The following is a 16,680-nucleotide window of genomic DNA, read 5'->3' on the forward strand; positions in this document are numbered from 1 at the left end:
GGAAGACTAACAAGGCAACACGTAGATCGGTGCACCATCATCTCAGAATTCGTTTACAAAGGCTCAGTTCCTCTGAAGGGACACCTTTATGCCTATATTTTTATTTTTTGAACATACATATGAATCAGTCTATTTGAGCTGAAAACATTTACCCTGAAGACACGGATGTAAACGTTAAAGATGGAGGGACTCAGCTGATTGCGTTCTGAGCGCTGTCTTTCACCCCAGGTGTTAAAACAGCAATGGTATCGATCTGTAACAAAGATGAGTAATGGACAAAAACAAACAACAAACCAACCCTAAAGTCAGTATGTCTTTTTATAGGGCGGCCCCTTTCTTTCATATCTGTTTCAAAACGATCAAATAATTAACATTGAGCAGCTAGGTGACCGGCAAGCAGATCTCCCTGCGAAAAATAAAACTTCTTCGACCATGGAAGCTTGGAAATGAAATCAATGAAAGTCTATCAAGTACTCGGGGTAGATCTGGTTGGCGTCGAACACCACGAAGACCCTGGGATTCCAGGTGTCATCCACACAGCTGTCATACAAATTCACGTAGCTCCCGTCTTTGGAAGGAGGGCGCACGTATTTGGAGTCTCCGTTTATGTAATCTCCAATCAGCACTCGGGCAAGAAACATAGATTTGTACGTTCTAAACAGATGTTGCTGTTGCAGGGTTACGCCGTGAATCTGGAATGTGTTTCCGTGCTTTACGTCATCTTTGCAGAAGCGGCTGGCATAAGCAGCATCTCGAGCAAAATAGGTTCCTTAAACAAAAAGGAGCCCGAAGAGCCAAGATTACTCCAAGGAGTGTATGAAACACAAGCAAAAAAAACACTGTGATTGTTAGGGGGAGAGACACACAGAATTGTGTAACAGGAATAGACATGGAATTTCCTCGCCGGTAGGTTTTAAAGAAAAGAACAGAAATCCGTCTGTTATGGACAGCTGTGATGCAGGCTGCCACTGGGATAGATCTGTTAGTACAGACCAGAGTCCCCACCACCACCACCATCCCCGTCCCCACCAAAACGTAGTAACCAGACTTGTGTTTTCAGAAAGAGCCTCATAAAGAAATCCAGTACGTAAGATGGATACAAATGGCTTCTGTGATTACAAGTGACAGGACCTGCCTCGTCACTGCTCGGACCTCCCTCCCACTCCTGTTTCCTTCCATCCTTTCCCCATCCACCACCCACCCATCTAAGCAGCCACTGGAGAGCACAGTGAAGCCAAGGGTCTGCAGAGATGATTTCAAACCCCAAGACACCACATTTCTGTGCTACCGGGTAACTGCTCAATAATATTTCTGGAGCTGAGAGAACCCCATATCCAGGAAAAGATTTCTGGAGAGTGTGATCCTATTCACACCTGAACGTTCCAAAAGGACAAGCTCACTTGTCCGCTGCCTAAAGAGGAAACCTCCACGAAGAATCCGACTCTTCCAAAGTGGTAGGCCTAGGAGGCTGACATCATGAAGGGAATACTTACCCTAAAACATTTCGGAAATGAACTGCAAAGTCTCCTATTACCCAAATCCGACGGGACTTAATATAACACCTTTCTGATCCTCTTACAGTTAAATAAATGGGATGGCCTTTAAAGTCGTTATTTTAAAAATTAATTTACTCTTAAAAATGTAGCACCTCATGGGCTTCCCTGGTGGCGCAGTGGTTGAGAGTCCGCCTGCCGATGCAGGGGACACGGGTTCGTGCCCCGGTCTGGGAGGATCCCACATGCCGCGGAGTGGCTGGGCCCGTGAGCCATGGCCGCTGAGCCTGCGCGTCCGGAGCCTGTGCTCCGCAATGGGAGAGGCCGCAGCAGTGAGACGCCCGCGTACCACAAAAAAAAAAAAAAAAGAAAAAAATGTAGCACCTCCTGATCCTGAGTGGTAGCCAGTTCTCTTGCTGGAGGAAAGGTACAAAATAAGGACCAAGCAAAGAAATGTCCACCCCTTACCTTTTCCCCTCCCCTCTCTCCTTAATTTGCTTGAGTAGTGAGCACAAACTGGAGAACTTAGACTTTCACAACATTAGAAAAAAGGCGAGGATTTCCCCCATGCTCATTAATATTCCTACCTATCATTTTTTTAAAAACAAAACAAAAAAAATAGACCTACGTACAATGTACACATTAATTGATTTATTTTATAGTGCTGTGTACTTGACATAAAACAGTTCACTGTATGGGTTTATCCATGGAAAGGACTTATGCATGGAAAGTAAACGTCATAATGCAAAAATCAGCTAATCTGGACATGATGCCCCATCTGAATGACTGGGACTTGGAGGGTTATCTAATCTGGTAGAGGTGTAAAAAGTCTTCCTTCCATCTTGCACACGCAGGAACTGGCTTTTCGGTGTCTCAGAAACTCTGAGGGTGTGCCAGGAACCCAGTACAGTAACTTTTATCTTAGTGACTCTCAAGCCCCTGAGATACAAACAGTCAATCCTCTCTCAGGAGAGGAGATTCTCTTCTAGCGCTCCAACTGGGTTCTGATAGTTACCTTTTCCAAAGAGAGCACCGTGTATACCATTGATTCTCCAATCAAAGTTATGAATGCAAATTGCTTCCACAAATTCACTGCTGGTGCCATGAAACAGCATCTGTTCATTAATCTGGGGCACGCCTCTTTTTTTCTTGAGCTGAGCCTTTTTCCTAAAAACACAATACACAGACACAAAACACACAGATATCTACCATAAGTGGCATTATTAATTTTTCAAGGAGCAAACCTCAACAGAAAGGGTAAAACAGAACACAGTTCTTTAACATACATCATAAGTGGACAAATAGCTCTGGAAAAAAAAATAATCTCAAATGATCTTGGACACATAAATCATCTCATCAAAAATTATTAGTTAATATTGACACTGAATGTTGAAAATTATACCAAAAACTATAGATATCCCAGACAATGCCCCATCATAGTAAAGTGACTGATCGCCTAAACCAGCCAAGCTTTACAGATGCCTAAAAATGACACTACAAACAGTAAATAATACATAGTTCACAGAGTCTTTAAACAGTGAATTCCTTGAGCACGCACCATGCCTTAATCTTTTTATCCCCACAGTAGGACATGTTGGTTAAACTGAACGGAACTTTGCATCTTAGGGCTGGAAGGGACATGAAGCCATCCAGTTCAAACCTCTTGCCAATGGACAATCCTCTTCCAACACATAAAATGCTATTCAATGTAGGACTTATTGTAATAGTAAAAAAACAAACAAACTGAAAACAGCCTAAAATTCTTTCACAGCAAAATGAATAATTATATATTTATACATGAAAGTTAAAATAATGAACTAGATCTATAAGTATTAACATAGATACCTCTTGAAAAATAATGTTTAATGTAAAAAGAATGATGCAAAAAGAGACTTCTATCTCAAAATAATAATGCATATTGTAGAGGTATACAAACATAGGTATAACAAATATAAAAACATGGATAAGAAGGTATCACAGCAACTTGAGGGCGAAAGAAGGAGGAGAGGATGGGGATGGGGGAAACACTCCACCTTGATCTCTAATGCTGTGTATCTTAAAAAAAAAAAAAAAAACCCAGACACAAAGATGAAGAAAATGTCACAAATATTAAAATGTCAAATCTGATTGGTAGGTACATGGGTGTCTGTAAACTGTTGGCTGCATTTTCATTTAAACATATTTCATTCAAAAGATGTCTTAAAGATGAAAAAGAACCCTCCCCCGTTAGCTCTGCAATGAGAGCTGCCCCGCCCCCGGCGCTCCCCGCCCTGCACAGCGGCCAATCTACTGGCCATCAGCTGTAATCGTGAGATGGTCACCCCCCGACGGTGAACGAGAACCTGCCTCCCTGGTCCTTCTACTGTCGTCTCAGTTATTCCCTTCTGAACACAGAACAACCAAACACTTAACACAAAACAACTCCAAGTATCCAGGAATAACTCTGGACACTGATAGGTTTCCTTCCCCAGGCGAACAGACGCCACTGTCTCAACTATTCCTCCCATGGCATAGCTTCTAGGCCTTTCTCCACCCTGGACAGCCTTTAGTGGGCAGGAATCTGCTGGACACCTAGTCCGAAAACGCTGGGAAGAAACAGAAACAGGGCCTAGATGTCCTGGGACGGCGCCCAGCTGAGCTCGCTCTGCACCAGGCATCATGCTACCGATGGAAGCTTGCAGTCAGTTAAAACTGCTGGCGCTTTCCCAAAGCAGGCTTCTCTCCGCTCGCCAGATTTGTGCAACTGATTTCTAAATCTCACGCAATAGGTTTATTTCAATTAAGCTTTATCTTGATATAGTAATTTTAAAAGTACAGAATTTATAAAGAGCAGGCAGCTTAGGGACTGTTCGGGGTTGGGGGAAGGACGCTTGCCCTTAAATGATGAGAGAATGGAAATGTCCTTCTCAGAGCCCTCTGGCAGCATGTATCAAAATTCAAATGCATACGCTTTCATCTACTGGAGACAGTCTTCTCAGACCATTAAGCATGACGTTAGGAGGATGTACATTAAACAAACATTTATTTCAGAAAAAGCCAGCATGTTTTCACAAAGAACAAATTATGCCAACTTTCTTTTTAGACCTTTATGTACTGTCTGCCTTGTTTTTTTTACAATGCACATTTGTTGCTTTTCTAACTAAGAAAAAAATCTTTTTAAGAGAAGATAATCACATTTGTTTAGACTCACTGTTTCAATCTTCCAAGGTCTTTCTGACTCCTGATTAATTCACCCTACAAGTAAGCTTCCCCTTCTAGTTTTGAACCTTCCACAAGCGTGATAAGCAAGTCTCCTACATTTTCATCCACATTCCTGACAGAGATGTGGAAGGGCTCAAGAGGAAAGCATGCATGCCATTCAAGTTACTCTTTGATAAGACTTTTAACCAGATGTTACTTTTTCCCTTTGTATGGTCACCCGGCACCCAGCTCTCCATCTCGCCTCCATCGTAAGGACCTTTCTCAACCACTCGTAGAAATCAAGTTACACTGTCTAAGGGGCTTATCCACCTACCACTATGGCAGTCCTCTTGGTTAGTGGAGCATCAGTGAATTCATTCGGGTTTTTTCTAAGTAAACATGTCTTTAACATACGTCCTTCAAATATTAAGCTTCACGGTCTGTAATGACTAGAATCCACGCTATAATCAGGATATTCACTCAGCACTACTTTTCAGGTGCAGATTAGAATGAACTTTGGTTTGAAAATTCACTCGAGTCTCTCTTAGATAAGATAAATGAAGCGGTGGTTAGTGAAAGAGCCGGAAGTGTGGGCACTGAAACTCTGCTCAGTCACTGGATAGGTACAGCGTCTATGGGATGGGGTGATCACAGCTCTGCACCCCCCATGGTGTGCACGGTTTACTTTAGTGCCCATCGCCAAGGCACCCAGGACATGCGGAGACTCACACTATGACCTTGATCTAGAAAGGCTAACATTGGGTTCTAGGGCCTCTTGGGCTCCAGTTAAACCTTCAGGGAAAGTCACAGATTGAAACCAAACTAGGTTCTCCACCACCCTGCCCACCTTTGCCCAACCCCACACTCATCTCTGAACTTACTGAAAATGCTGTTGCACCCACTTCTCAAAGATGTCTTAAAAGTACCCTCCCCCCCCAGGGACTAGGGTGCCAACCGGGCCAGGCTGGGTGTGCCCCACATTCCAAATGCAGCAGGAAGAGCTTCGCGCTCTGGACTGAAATAGGTTCGTCCAGTTTAGACCAGCGGTTCTCCCTCCTGGCTGAACACCAGAATCACTTGTAGACCTTTTTAAAGATAAAACTGTCAGAACGCAGAGGCTCTGATTCAGTGGCTCTGGGATGGGTGACAGATGCCCATACAGGTTAAAGAGCTTCCCCAGGTGATTTTGACAGGCAGCCAGGATGGAGAACCTAGCACCTAAATCAGCATTCTTAACAAAGCAGCAGCCTTCCCTGCTCTTATTTCCTGCTGCCTTATCCTTCCCAACCCTGGACCAATCCAACCGTCTCCCATCACTGCTTTAGAATTGGGAGGCTGGAATCAATCAAACAACATCGCCATGGTTCCCACCCCATATCCGCACGTTCCCACGTCAGCTCAGCCCTCGACACTGATGGAGACCCCATGGTTCCCAGGTTAGCTCTTTCTCCCCTCCGTGTTCCACAGTGGCTGTTTCCTCTCTCTGCTTTTCCTCTCTCTCCCTCACATCCCCCTCCCTAGCACCTCATTCTCTGCAGGAGACCTCACTGCTTCCTTCTCCAAGGAAACAAAGTATCAGGGAGAACTCCCTGACCTACCTCATCTCTGATCCCCTCCCTATCCTCATCTGTATATCTAACTGGACCACTCTGTCTCTCTCCTTCTGACCCGCGTTCTCTGAATCCCACCCCATTACCCCTCCCTCTCTCTGCTGTCTGGGCCTCTCACTGCTGCGGCCTCTCCCACTGCGGAGCACAGGCTCCGGATGCACAGGCTCAGCGGCCGTGGCTCACGGGCCCAGCTGCTCCGCGGCATGCGGGATCTTCCCGGACCGGGGCACGAACCCACGTCCCCTGCATCGGCAGGCGGACTCCCAACCACTGCGCCACCAGGGAAGCCCTCTGCTGTCTTTTAAACTCTCCCTCTGCATAGGTCCTTTCCTATAATAATGTAAATATCCTCAGGTCTCTCCCATCTTTAAATTCGAAAAACAAAACCAAGCACGCGTCCCACGCCCACATCACCATCTTCTCACGTCTCTCACTCTTCACTGCCGAGCGCCTTGAAACAGTTGTCAACGTTTGCTGTACACACAGTATAGCATCTACCAACGGTGCTCTCGCCTAGGGTACCAAGGACATTTTATTGCAAAATCCAAAGGACATTTTCAACATTCATCTTTCTTGGCATCTCTGCCGTATGTGACCCTGAGGATGACACATACTTGTGTCACCCACGTTCTTCCTTTGGCTCCTGTGACTCCACATTCTATGGGTTTTCTTCCACTTTATGTGGTTACTTCTCAGTCTCCTCCCTGAGCTTTCTCGTCCTCTGTTCATCCCTTTCAGAGTTTGGTCCTTACCCCCTTCTTTTCCTAATCGACATAAAATACCTGGTCATCTTATCAATTCCTTTGGCTTCTATGACCCCACACTTTCCAGTAACTCCAAAACCTTTATCTCTGTCTACACTGCTCTCTTGAGCTCCCAACCCATGTATCAACTGCTAACCCCGCCCCGTCCTCCCCAGACCAAAACCCGTTCCTACCCATTTCCCTCAGTCAATGAGAACAAATAAGTCTGAATCCCTGGAGCTATCTTTCCCATCTCCCCCACCTCCCCTAATGTGCGTGTCCCCATCACGCACATTAAATCGAGTACCAGGCAATATCATTCTACATCTTTAATATCTCAGAACAGTCTTCACTGCAGTGGTACCGAGAGCACCTTGCCTCAGGCCATCCAGTGTGTCACATTTATAACGACTGAAACAATTTCCTAAGTTGGTTGGTCACCCTTCTGTGATCCTTTTAAACCAGTCTCTCAGCCTCAGCGCCGCTGACTGTTTTGGGCTGCGGAGCTCTTTGTTGTGTGGCCTGGCTTGTGCCTCGCAGGATGTGTAGCATCCCTGCCCTCCACCCCGCAGATGCAGTGGTGGCCCCGCCTCCTACCCCACGACAGTCAAAAACAGCTCCAGGCATTGCCAAACGCCCCTGGTGGGCAAAATCACCCGAGAACCACTGCTTTAAACGCCTTCTCCACAGTGCAGCCTGATAAATCATTTCTCTAAAATGCACATCAGCTCCATCACTCTCGTGCTTAAAGTCCTGCAATGGCTTTCCACTACCCCAGGGAAAAAACCCAAACCCCTTAGTTTGTTTACAAGGCCCCGCGTGGCCTGGTCTGTGCCAACCCTCTGACCCAGACGCCAGGTCAGTCCAACTCATGAGGCTGATGGAGAAAATCACACGACCACCCAGTGGGTCTCCCACAAACCCCTGCATGCTCTACCTCCTGAGTCCTTTTCTAGCATCTTCTCTCGCCACCCATCCTATCTTCTGTCCTATTTGAAATCCTCTCAATGTTCTACATTCCCCCTTGTCATCGATCTCTGGCCCGTGCTGCTCCCGATGCCTGGGGTGCCCTCCCCTCTCCTCCCGCATCCAGCCTAGATGACACTGGCTTAGGAAGTGCTCCGTGACACCCCACACACAACCTACTTCTGTCCAAGCTCTGGTCCTGTGCACTCTTACATCCCGAGTGCCTAGAACGGTGCCTGGCACAAAACTGGTTCTGGAACATGTTTCTGGAAGAAGGGAGGAAGGAAGGAAGGCCTGGACAACATGCAAACTGACATCTATCTGCTGGACTCATGTGGGCTTCCCACCTGTACAGTGAGTCACAGGTTACGTGACAATGGGGTGGATGAGTTTATTTTCGTCCTTCAGGCACAGATCAGAATGACAGGCTGTCCTTAAAATGCGACTCAGTATTTTCTGCTGTCATGGCAGGTGGCAGGTTCATTTCCCATCACAGATTTCTATAGGCCGACCTCACATAACATCATGAATGGCATCTACAGAGTAAAAACATCTCCACTGAGATTCTTAGTATATGATGTGTTGGCGATTCGCTGGAAATTTCTACCACTAGGAATTAATTGAGGTCTCAAATTACGAGGAAGACTGACAGGAATTCCACCTCAGAGGCCCGATTAAGAAGAAGGAATTAAGTCTTCATCAGAACATTTTAGGAAAACTTACTTTACTCACTGAGAGAATAAGATCAAAGAAGACGGAGGCTTCCATCCTCCATTATCCCCTGAATAAAACCTAAACTCAGGGCTTCCCTGGTGGCACAGTGGTTGAGAATCTGCCTGCCAATGCAGGGGACATGGGTTCGAGCCCTGGTCTGGGAAGATCCCACATGCCACGGAGCAACTAAGCCCGTGCACCACAGTTACTGAGCCTGCGCGTCTGGAGCCTGTGCTCTGCAACAAGAGAAGGCCGCGACAGTGAGAGAGGCCCGTGCACCGCGATGAAGAGTGGCCCCCGCTCGCCATAACTAGAGAAAGCCCTCGCACAGAAACGAAGACCCAACACAGCCCAAAATAAATTTTAAAAAACCAAGAAACAAAAAAACCTAAACTCAGTTAAACTCAGTATTGTCAGAAATAAAAGTGGGCTGGGCCCAAAGACTCAAAATTACAAAGAATACAAGCTGAAAACCCTTATTTTATAATATAAACTATTATGAGAATAAAACCTGGAGTTTACTCAGGCTGTAGGAACTGACCTACCAGAAGCATCAAAGAATTCCGCATATTATCACCAAACAAAAGTCAGCCTGATTTTCAAGTATATGAGAATGAAATGAGTTAAGGCCTGGGATTTGCTTTAAAATACTTCAGCAACAACAATAACATAGCAAAAGAGGAGATAGATTATGATGGTAAATCGAGATAAATGTTAAATCAGGATGATGGATACACAGGGTTCATGACATTAGACTCTATTATTTGAAATTTCCCTGACTAAAGGTTAAATGCTTGTATTAAAAAATATTAGAAATCAAACCTTGAACACAGATTTAATAAAAGTATTTCAGAAAATCACTTATTTTAAGTAATGCTTATTACTGTTATTACATTATATTATAATGTTATTCAAAAAACTACAGCACGATGTGTTCATGTGGACAATACCTGTTAAGTTTCTTGTAATGGGCTTTATTTTTAGGTTAAGTGCACACCAAGCAATCCAATGGGTCATTTCCAACCTAAATTGAGTAATGAATGGAGATTTCAAATCTAGAACATAAACTCTGGGCTAAGCAGGGAATTTGAAGGTACCTTTTACAATGTCCTTCAAAACTAAAAACAAGCAAATGACTTACAGGCTGGGAAGTCTGAGCCAACAAAGTCATAGTAACAGAACTAAACAGCTCCCCAGACCCCCTGGTAATGCTGATTCAGCCACGATGCCCAGCTCGAAACTCTGAAAGCAGTGCAGAAGAGGCTGTCGGACAGTGTTGCACGGGATGCTGGTGCTGGCTTACAGAGCAGCTCTCCCTGAGGATGAGGAAGAGAGCTGAAAAACCAGGTCAGAACACGCACAGTGCGTCTACACAGCTCACGTGGTGGTGCCACTGCCAATGACTATGATTAAACATTTGTGCTTCACTGTCCCTGAGACTGTAAAGGTCTAGAGGCCAAGGAGCGGGTTCAGAGTAGAAACTGTCTCACCTGCAAAAGAACTCCCACAAGTCTAGGTTTTGAATTCTCTGAATTCTTTTAATTCTGTTGCGATCCACTGTTTTCCCAAAGAGACTAGCAACTTCATTGTATTCATGTGTTTGATTGTGCAAAGGAATGAGCTGGAAAGAGAAGTTTGCACAGTTTTACTGGGGTCCTTTCCGATCTCTCCCACCTGCAGCTGGTCAGCGCTGCTCTCACCTGGTAGGGCAGGTCGGTATTCACATTCTCCCAGTGGAGTGGCATGGGGATGGCCTCATTTTCACAGATATAACTTTAAACAGAAAAGACAAAACAAAATATTAGAAGCTGATTAGAATCACTGTCAATGACTTAGACGTTTTCTCCCGAGCTGAACTGCCACGCTGCGCTATTGTGACAAATGCAATTAAGTGTAGTCCTTGGTTTCTTTATTTTAAAATATTTATTGAATATCCGCTTGTGTGCAGCTTTTTAGGGGCTGAATTAAGAAATCTGATGGGAAACGTCTAATCCTACATAACATTAAAATTTCAAAAACAGTCGTTTAATTCGGTCTTGTTTTTCTTATTTTTTCAGAATTTCTTTTAAATGGAGGAAGATTTTAGGTGAAGAAAAGGAATTTCCAAGAAGAAAATCAAAAATTCTTGATTAAAAAAACAAACCTCTTTAACAGATGTATACTGCCTATTAAATACCATCCAAAACCCTCGGCCGCGCGCTCAACATCCTTCAAGATCTAACGCAAACCTAAACCTTTCTCTCTTTATTGTCCACTATCCCCCGGCACGGTCCGCATGAACTCACTCGGCGCAGAAGCCAGTAAAGTAATCCACCATGTGTAAGCCACTGGACGTGAACACAGAAAAAGACAATGATCTTGGCGAGCTGGATGGCAAAAGGCTGTGACTGATAATATTGATAGGAATCCTTTCTGGTGACTGCAGGCTATGGAAGACATTCATAAATTTCAAGTCTATCTTTAGCGTATGTTTTAACTCATTTTAACTTTGGGAAGATCACACAATCGTATGATTTAAAGATGAATAGGTATAAAAAAGTGAACGGTGGATGGTTTCCCTCCCACTCCAGTCCTTGGTCTCCTCACCTCTTGCTCTTCTCACTTCTCACCTCTCGCCTCCATTCCAAGTAATCACTGCTTTTAGTCTCTTGGGTATTCTTCCAGAACTTCTCTAGGTTAACACAAGCCTTTTTTTTTGGCACACACGAATGGTAGCATAATCATGTGTCTTTTGCAGCTGCTTTTTTTTTCCACTGACTATGTTCTTAGAGATCCTTGCGTATCAGCAGGTGAGAGAGCAGCCTAGCACAGAGCCTGGCACACGGCAGACACTGTTGCGTGGATGCTCTCTTACCCACTGATATGCAAGGATACCACCCCTACTGATTACAAGTCCCCTACTGATGACATTTAGCCTTTTTCAACTCTTTGCTACTGTTAAGGATGCTGCAAAGAACAAGTCTGTCCCTTTGTCACTGTACATGGCCACGAGTCAATTTTCAGGATAACATCTTTGAAATGGCATTTCTGAGTCAAAGCATATATTTATTCCTGATTTTGACAGAAGCTGTCAAGGTGCCCTCCTCGAAGGCTATACTCATTGGCATTTCCCCCAGAAATGGAGAGAACACCTATTTGCCAACAACCTCTCCAAAGGAGTGTGCTGTCAAACATGAGAATTTTTGTCAATCTGATGGTAAGAAATAATCTGGTATAATTTGTATTTCTCTTAGTACGAGTGAGGTTGCATGAACCGTTCAAATTCTTCAAAGAATTCTTCTGTTCTCATCCTTCTAAGGGGTTGCTGGTCTTCTACTTAGAGATTCCAAAAAGTACTTCAAATACTATACAGGTGAACCCTTTGACTGGGATACCGAGTAACAATACGTTTCCCAGGTCTTCTTTGTTTTCTTTGTATTTTTACTTTGCCTGATGTATCTTTTAGCCATGGAAAATATTTTTGTTTGTTTGTTTAATGTTTGTAGCCTTAGTTAATTATAAATTCCTTGTCAATAGGAAATGTACTATTCACCTTGCATGTCAAAAAATGCCCAGTGTATTCCTGTAATAAATAAACATTTGTATATCAATACCTCCTCATCTTCATCACTCTGCTGTATCCTACCTAACTGTTCTTCACTTTTATTATCTTGCTTTTTGTCCTCTGTTGTCGCTAATTCTCTCCCTCTCCTATCTTTGTTCTATGGCTTGTATAGTCTGTGAGAGAACAAAGTGCTTGACCCCATTAAGTGCTTCTCCCCACCAAAGGGTACCAGATATAATAACACACAGTTACAGTAACAATTTTCCATTATTATGTCTCATTTTTCTCCCAGATTCCATACCCTTTGAAGATAAGTAATTCCTTTATTAAAACCCTTACACTTAAGAATGAGGATGTGATGTAGCTGGTAAGGAAGTAAGATTCTCTCCCTTCCCCAGAAGTACTAGAGCATTCATTACATAAGCACTTGAGTAACTTTTAAATCATGACTCTAAAATGTAAGCCAAAAGTCTCAAGAAGCTAACTGACAGAAACTTTAAAAATTTCTATCTTTAATCCTTTCAAAATATCTCCTTGAAAGGAACAAATGGGCGTCTCCTACAATTCACATGCTAGCATTGTTTCTGTTTCACTTTAAATTCTTTGAACAACGGGAATTTCAATACTTGATTGAGGAATCGTTCCAGAAAACAGGAGACATGCCCTTCAACTCCATTCATATGAGTAACAAATATTTATTCTCTTCTGGCATTTATACTCTCTTTTCAGGCTATAGACGGCAGGAGACAGAAAAAGGAAAACTCGCCACCCAGATCCAGGGGGCAGGAGGCTGTGCCCTTGTCCCATGCACCCCCATCTTCCCAGGTCCCCTTTAATCACTACAGATTTGAAATTACTTCTAGGAGTTGCCCAATGGGGTTCAGTGCAGGTGAAGACACAGTGGGTAATTACCTAGGATTTATGGCCCAAATAACTGGACGGTCCTGTGAGAGTCTTTCCAAGCTAATTAAAACTTACCTCAGTAGGTTATGTTAAGGATTTATAGCAGAGAGCATAAAGCATTTTGTAACTACCATGCAAAGTGCTCTAAAGAATTGAAAAATACAAATATATAAGGGGAAATGAAAAGGACGACAGGAAAGGAAATGCCAGCAGAAAATAACAACACTGCTCTTGCATCAATGAATGTGAAATTCAGTAGAGAAAAGATCGATATTAAGATTATTAAAAATAACCTACCGAAACATTTTCAGTTTATTGTTCCTCTGTTAAATATTAAGGAAGACAAGAGAGAGAAAAAGCCCACTCTTGCTTTCCACCCCGTTCTCTCCACAATACCTGAAAGCACTGATAGAAAAAGGGGCTCTTTTTATTAAGCGCTGTTTTCCGGTGGTGAGATTCATCTGCTTCATTTCTGTGCAAAAAGACAAAGATGTTAGATAAGTCACAGAAACACACTGTGCTATAAACTGTCATGAAAATTTCTAGCCACACTACATGATGGTCAGGGAATCAGGGAGCTCTGGGAGTAGCTACTAAGCACAGTAGATGAGGGATACTTGACCAACATCTGTTTATCATGGCGTAAAAAGCAGCTTCATTGCTTGACCTAAGCTCACACAGGAGGAAGCTAACCTCATACATGGCTCAGTATGTAAGGTCTATCCCTTTCTGTACCATACTTGGGTTAAACTGACTTGAAAATAGGAGAGTTCTCAACTTAGGAAAATTAAGAGTACTAGAAAGAGAAAGAAATTACAGTACTGAATCTTCTGGTTGGCTTCTTAAGTGAAAAGTGTTACTTTGATTTCTCCAAAAATTTTGGAAATGATAAAAAAGATACATTACCATGATAAAACATGTACAATTCACAGAGTTTCAAAAATTTGTACATTTCTTGCCTTCTCTTTAAATTGTACACCTAAACCAAAAAAACAGAAAACCTAGCTAGACTCAACACAGACTTATATGAAAGATTCTAGTGATGAAAGACTAATGAACTAACTGAAGTATCATTTTCTTCTTACCTCTGTTCCTCAGCTGTGGCAATATTTACTAGGTCTCCCTCTTCATTCCCACAAAGTTAGGTGCTAAGTCTTAATGTGAGATTCTCGTCAGTCTACCTTGTCTAACTGGCATCATTCCACTCCAAGATAAAGGGGTTCACCCATCCAGGCCAATGCTGTGTGAAGTGCGTTTGTCCTTTCCGTATTCTCCTAGGCTCTGCAAACACTGGCGTCTGACCACCGCGCAGGGAAAAAGAAAGGTCATCCCAGCACATGCGGTGAAGCCTGTGCTGCGTTCTTCTCATACTACCTCGTTTTGAGTTTGCTTTTCACCATTTTTACAGAGAAGCCGAGCTGGCTTGTGGCAGAACCATGGGGGCTAACTTCACAAGTGGTACACGGGGAATGCTAATACCTGTGCCTCTGAAACTGTGTCATCACACAGAGGCGCGGGAGCTGGCGCTATCATATGTGACTCCAATTCTTTGATAAAGACTTAAATAAACTGCACCGTCTGAGAGAAAACTTCCAAAAAATACAGCTTACTAGAAAATATTCTTTCAGAAAATGCAGCTTGCTGGGCTACCTACCAAAAGCTCTGAACTCCGTGCTCTACGTGAAGCTTGATGTCTGCACATCGCGATGGCTCAGTATGGCTTCAACACTGACAGGTGTACTCAAGACTGAAGTGTCTGCTGACACCTTCCGTCTAAGACAAATGTCGGGCCCCCTTAAAGGCAGCCTATTTGCCTAACGTCGTAAAATATGTTATGCTTAGTCAGGAGTAAGAATCTAATGGCTTTAACTCTTGATTTAAAAAAAAAAACTCACTCTGGGGGCACAACAGTCATTAGAGACCTGATTCCATCAGTGTCTTAGTGGACAAATCTCCTGCAGCATGACTGGGCCTTGGACCCTCCAAAGGAATCTCCTAGGGTTTCAACACCCCCCCTCACCACAGTATAGCACTGACTCTGTCATAAGGACTCTACTCACAGAAAATAGGGAAGAACACCTAGAGGCCTGAGCTGTGTGGCAGCCCAAAGGCGCTTTTGTTAAGAAAGTCTCCCCCTCCAGGTTCTGTTTGCCTCTAAGCAGTAAACAGCTGAGGCTGGCAGCTTGAAACTGCAGGGTGAGTCCAACAGGTTTCTCATGGGGTCCCTAAAAACATGCCCATGTATCATGGATGAAATATAAAGCGGGGCTGATTTCCAGATTAGCTGGTTAATCTGTGAAAGAGCCAACAAAATCAGAAAGTGGCAGGAGGCAATGTCCATTGAAGAGTAGTTTTCTAGGAAAGACACCAAGAGATGGGTCATTCAGCTGAACTGTGGTCTTAAAACTCAATCCAGCTACCTGTGACTCTGCGTGTAACCTCTCTGATTGATCCTTAAAATCTGACCGATCCTACCTATTTCGAAAAGCTGAGAGGATGATGAATAAAACAATGGCTTAGAGGTGTTTTGTGTTCCTTAGAAGAGAAGCATTACAGGAAAATACATGACAGTCTCCATATATGTTAGTATCTATAAGCATATAAATAACCTTTATAAAAGGCAGTGTCGCTCAAAAAGATTTTAAATGTTGAATTTTTTACAAAAAGGATTTACTCTGTTGTTTGCAAGTATGTCAACTAATCCTGATTTTCAGAACTGCAGATTTCACCATACCAACATACTAAGAACACACAACTATTAGGGAAAAAGACATACCTGCAAAGTCTATCTTGTAGCTGAATTTGGAAGTAGTAAAAGAAATGGAGCCACAAGGGTTTGTTTTGAAGCTTTTTTCGATATCTTCACTGCTAACTGAACACTGAATGTTGGTATCCGGCTTTAAGACAAACCAGAAAGTTCATTTACCAGCTGTTCACAGGAATGGCTTGGCCACAAAGGCAGTAATGGGGGACGGAGACAGAGTGGAGGGACAGAGGAAACTTACTAATCACCTGTTCTAGTTCCCAACACACGGGGAGAATCACAGCTAAAACAGCATATGGAAAATAGCTTAAGGATTTCCAGCAAAGAAACTTCGGTAACTGGTTATAAGGACTTTTTCCAAAGTATTACAGTGTTTCCAAATTATTGCCAAAATTACACATCTTAAGTGGCTCAAATCAAATCTTCCTTAAGTAGCCTTGTAAACAAAAAAAAAAAAAAAAAAAAAAAAAACAAATCCACAAGCTCTTGAATATGGGTTCAGGTCTCAGCTTAACCGTTAACGAGCTGTGTGACTCAAGACCAATTACAGTAACTTTTCTGAGTTGCACTGTCTTTGGCTGTAAGACAGAGTGCTAGCATCTGCTTTCGGGTTGCTGTGAGGCTGGAGGAGAAGACATCTCTACACCCTCTAACCTAACATCAGGAGCACAGAGGCGTTTAAGACCGGCTTGGTCGCTTCCCCTTCCCTTTGTCCACCAAAGCAGGCCTGGCCTTGCTCCCATGTGCCGAGACCACGTACCCC

The 16,680-nt window shown here is 43.5% G+C and overlaps 1 protein-coding gene across 5 annotated transcripts in view; it reads right to left on the bottom strand.

Annotated features, from left to right (window-relative positions):
- Positions 1-300: 300 nt before the first annotated feature.
- PARP11 (poly(ADP-ribose) polymerase family member 11) overlaps positions 301-16,680 on the bottom strand; it is a 34,583-nt gene continuing 18,203 nt past the window's right edge. For 3 of the 5 annotated variants that reach the window (XM_082665838.1, XM_082665840.1, XM_082665839.1), the window contains 6 exons: positions 15,930-16,050; positions 13,550-13,625; positions 10,407-10,479; positions 10,197-10,327; positions 2,509-2,660; positions 301-769 (listed from right to left, as the gene is read on the bottom strand). In XM_082665838.1, coding sequence (XP_082521964.1) covers positions 453-769; positions 2,509-2,660; positions 10,197-10,327; positions 10,407-10,479; positions 13,550-13,625; positions 15,930-16,050 — 870 coding nt within the window. In that variant the 3' untranslated portion in view covers positions 301-452. The remainder of the gene's footprint in view (positions 770-2,508; positions 2,661-10,196; positions 10,328-10,406; positions 10,480-13,549; positions 13,626-15,929; positions 16,051-16,680) is intronic. The other 2 variants (XM_082665841.1, XM_082665842.1) reach the window with 2 other exon arrangements.

The sequence above is a fragment of the Grampus griseus genome (genome assembly GCF_964374135.1).
Source record: "Grampus griseus genome assembly, chromosome: 11".
Lineage (NCBI taxonomy): Eukaryota > Metazoa > Chordata > Mammalia > Artiodactyla > Delphinidae > Grampus > Grampus griseus.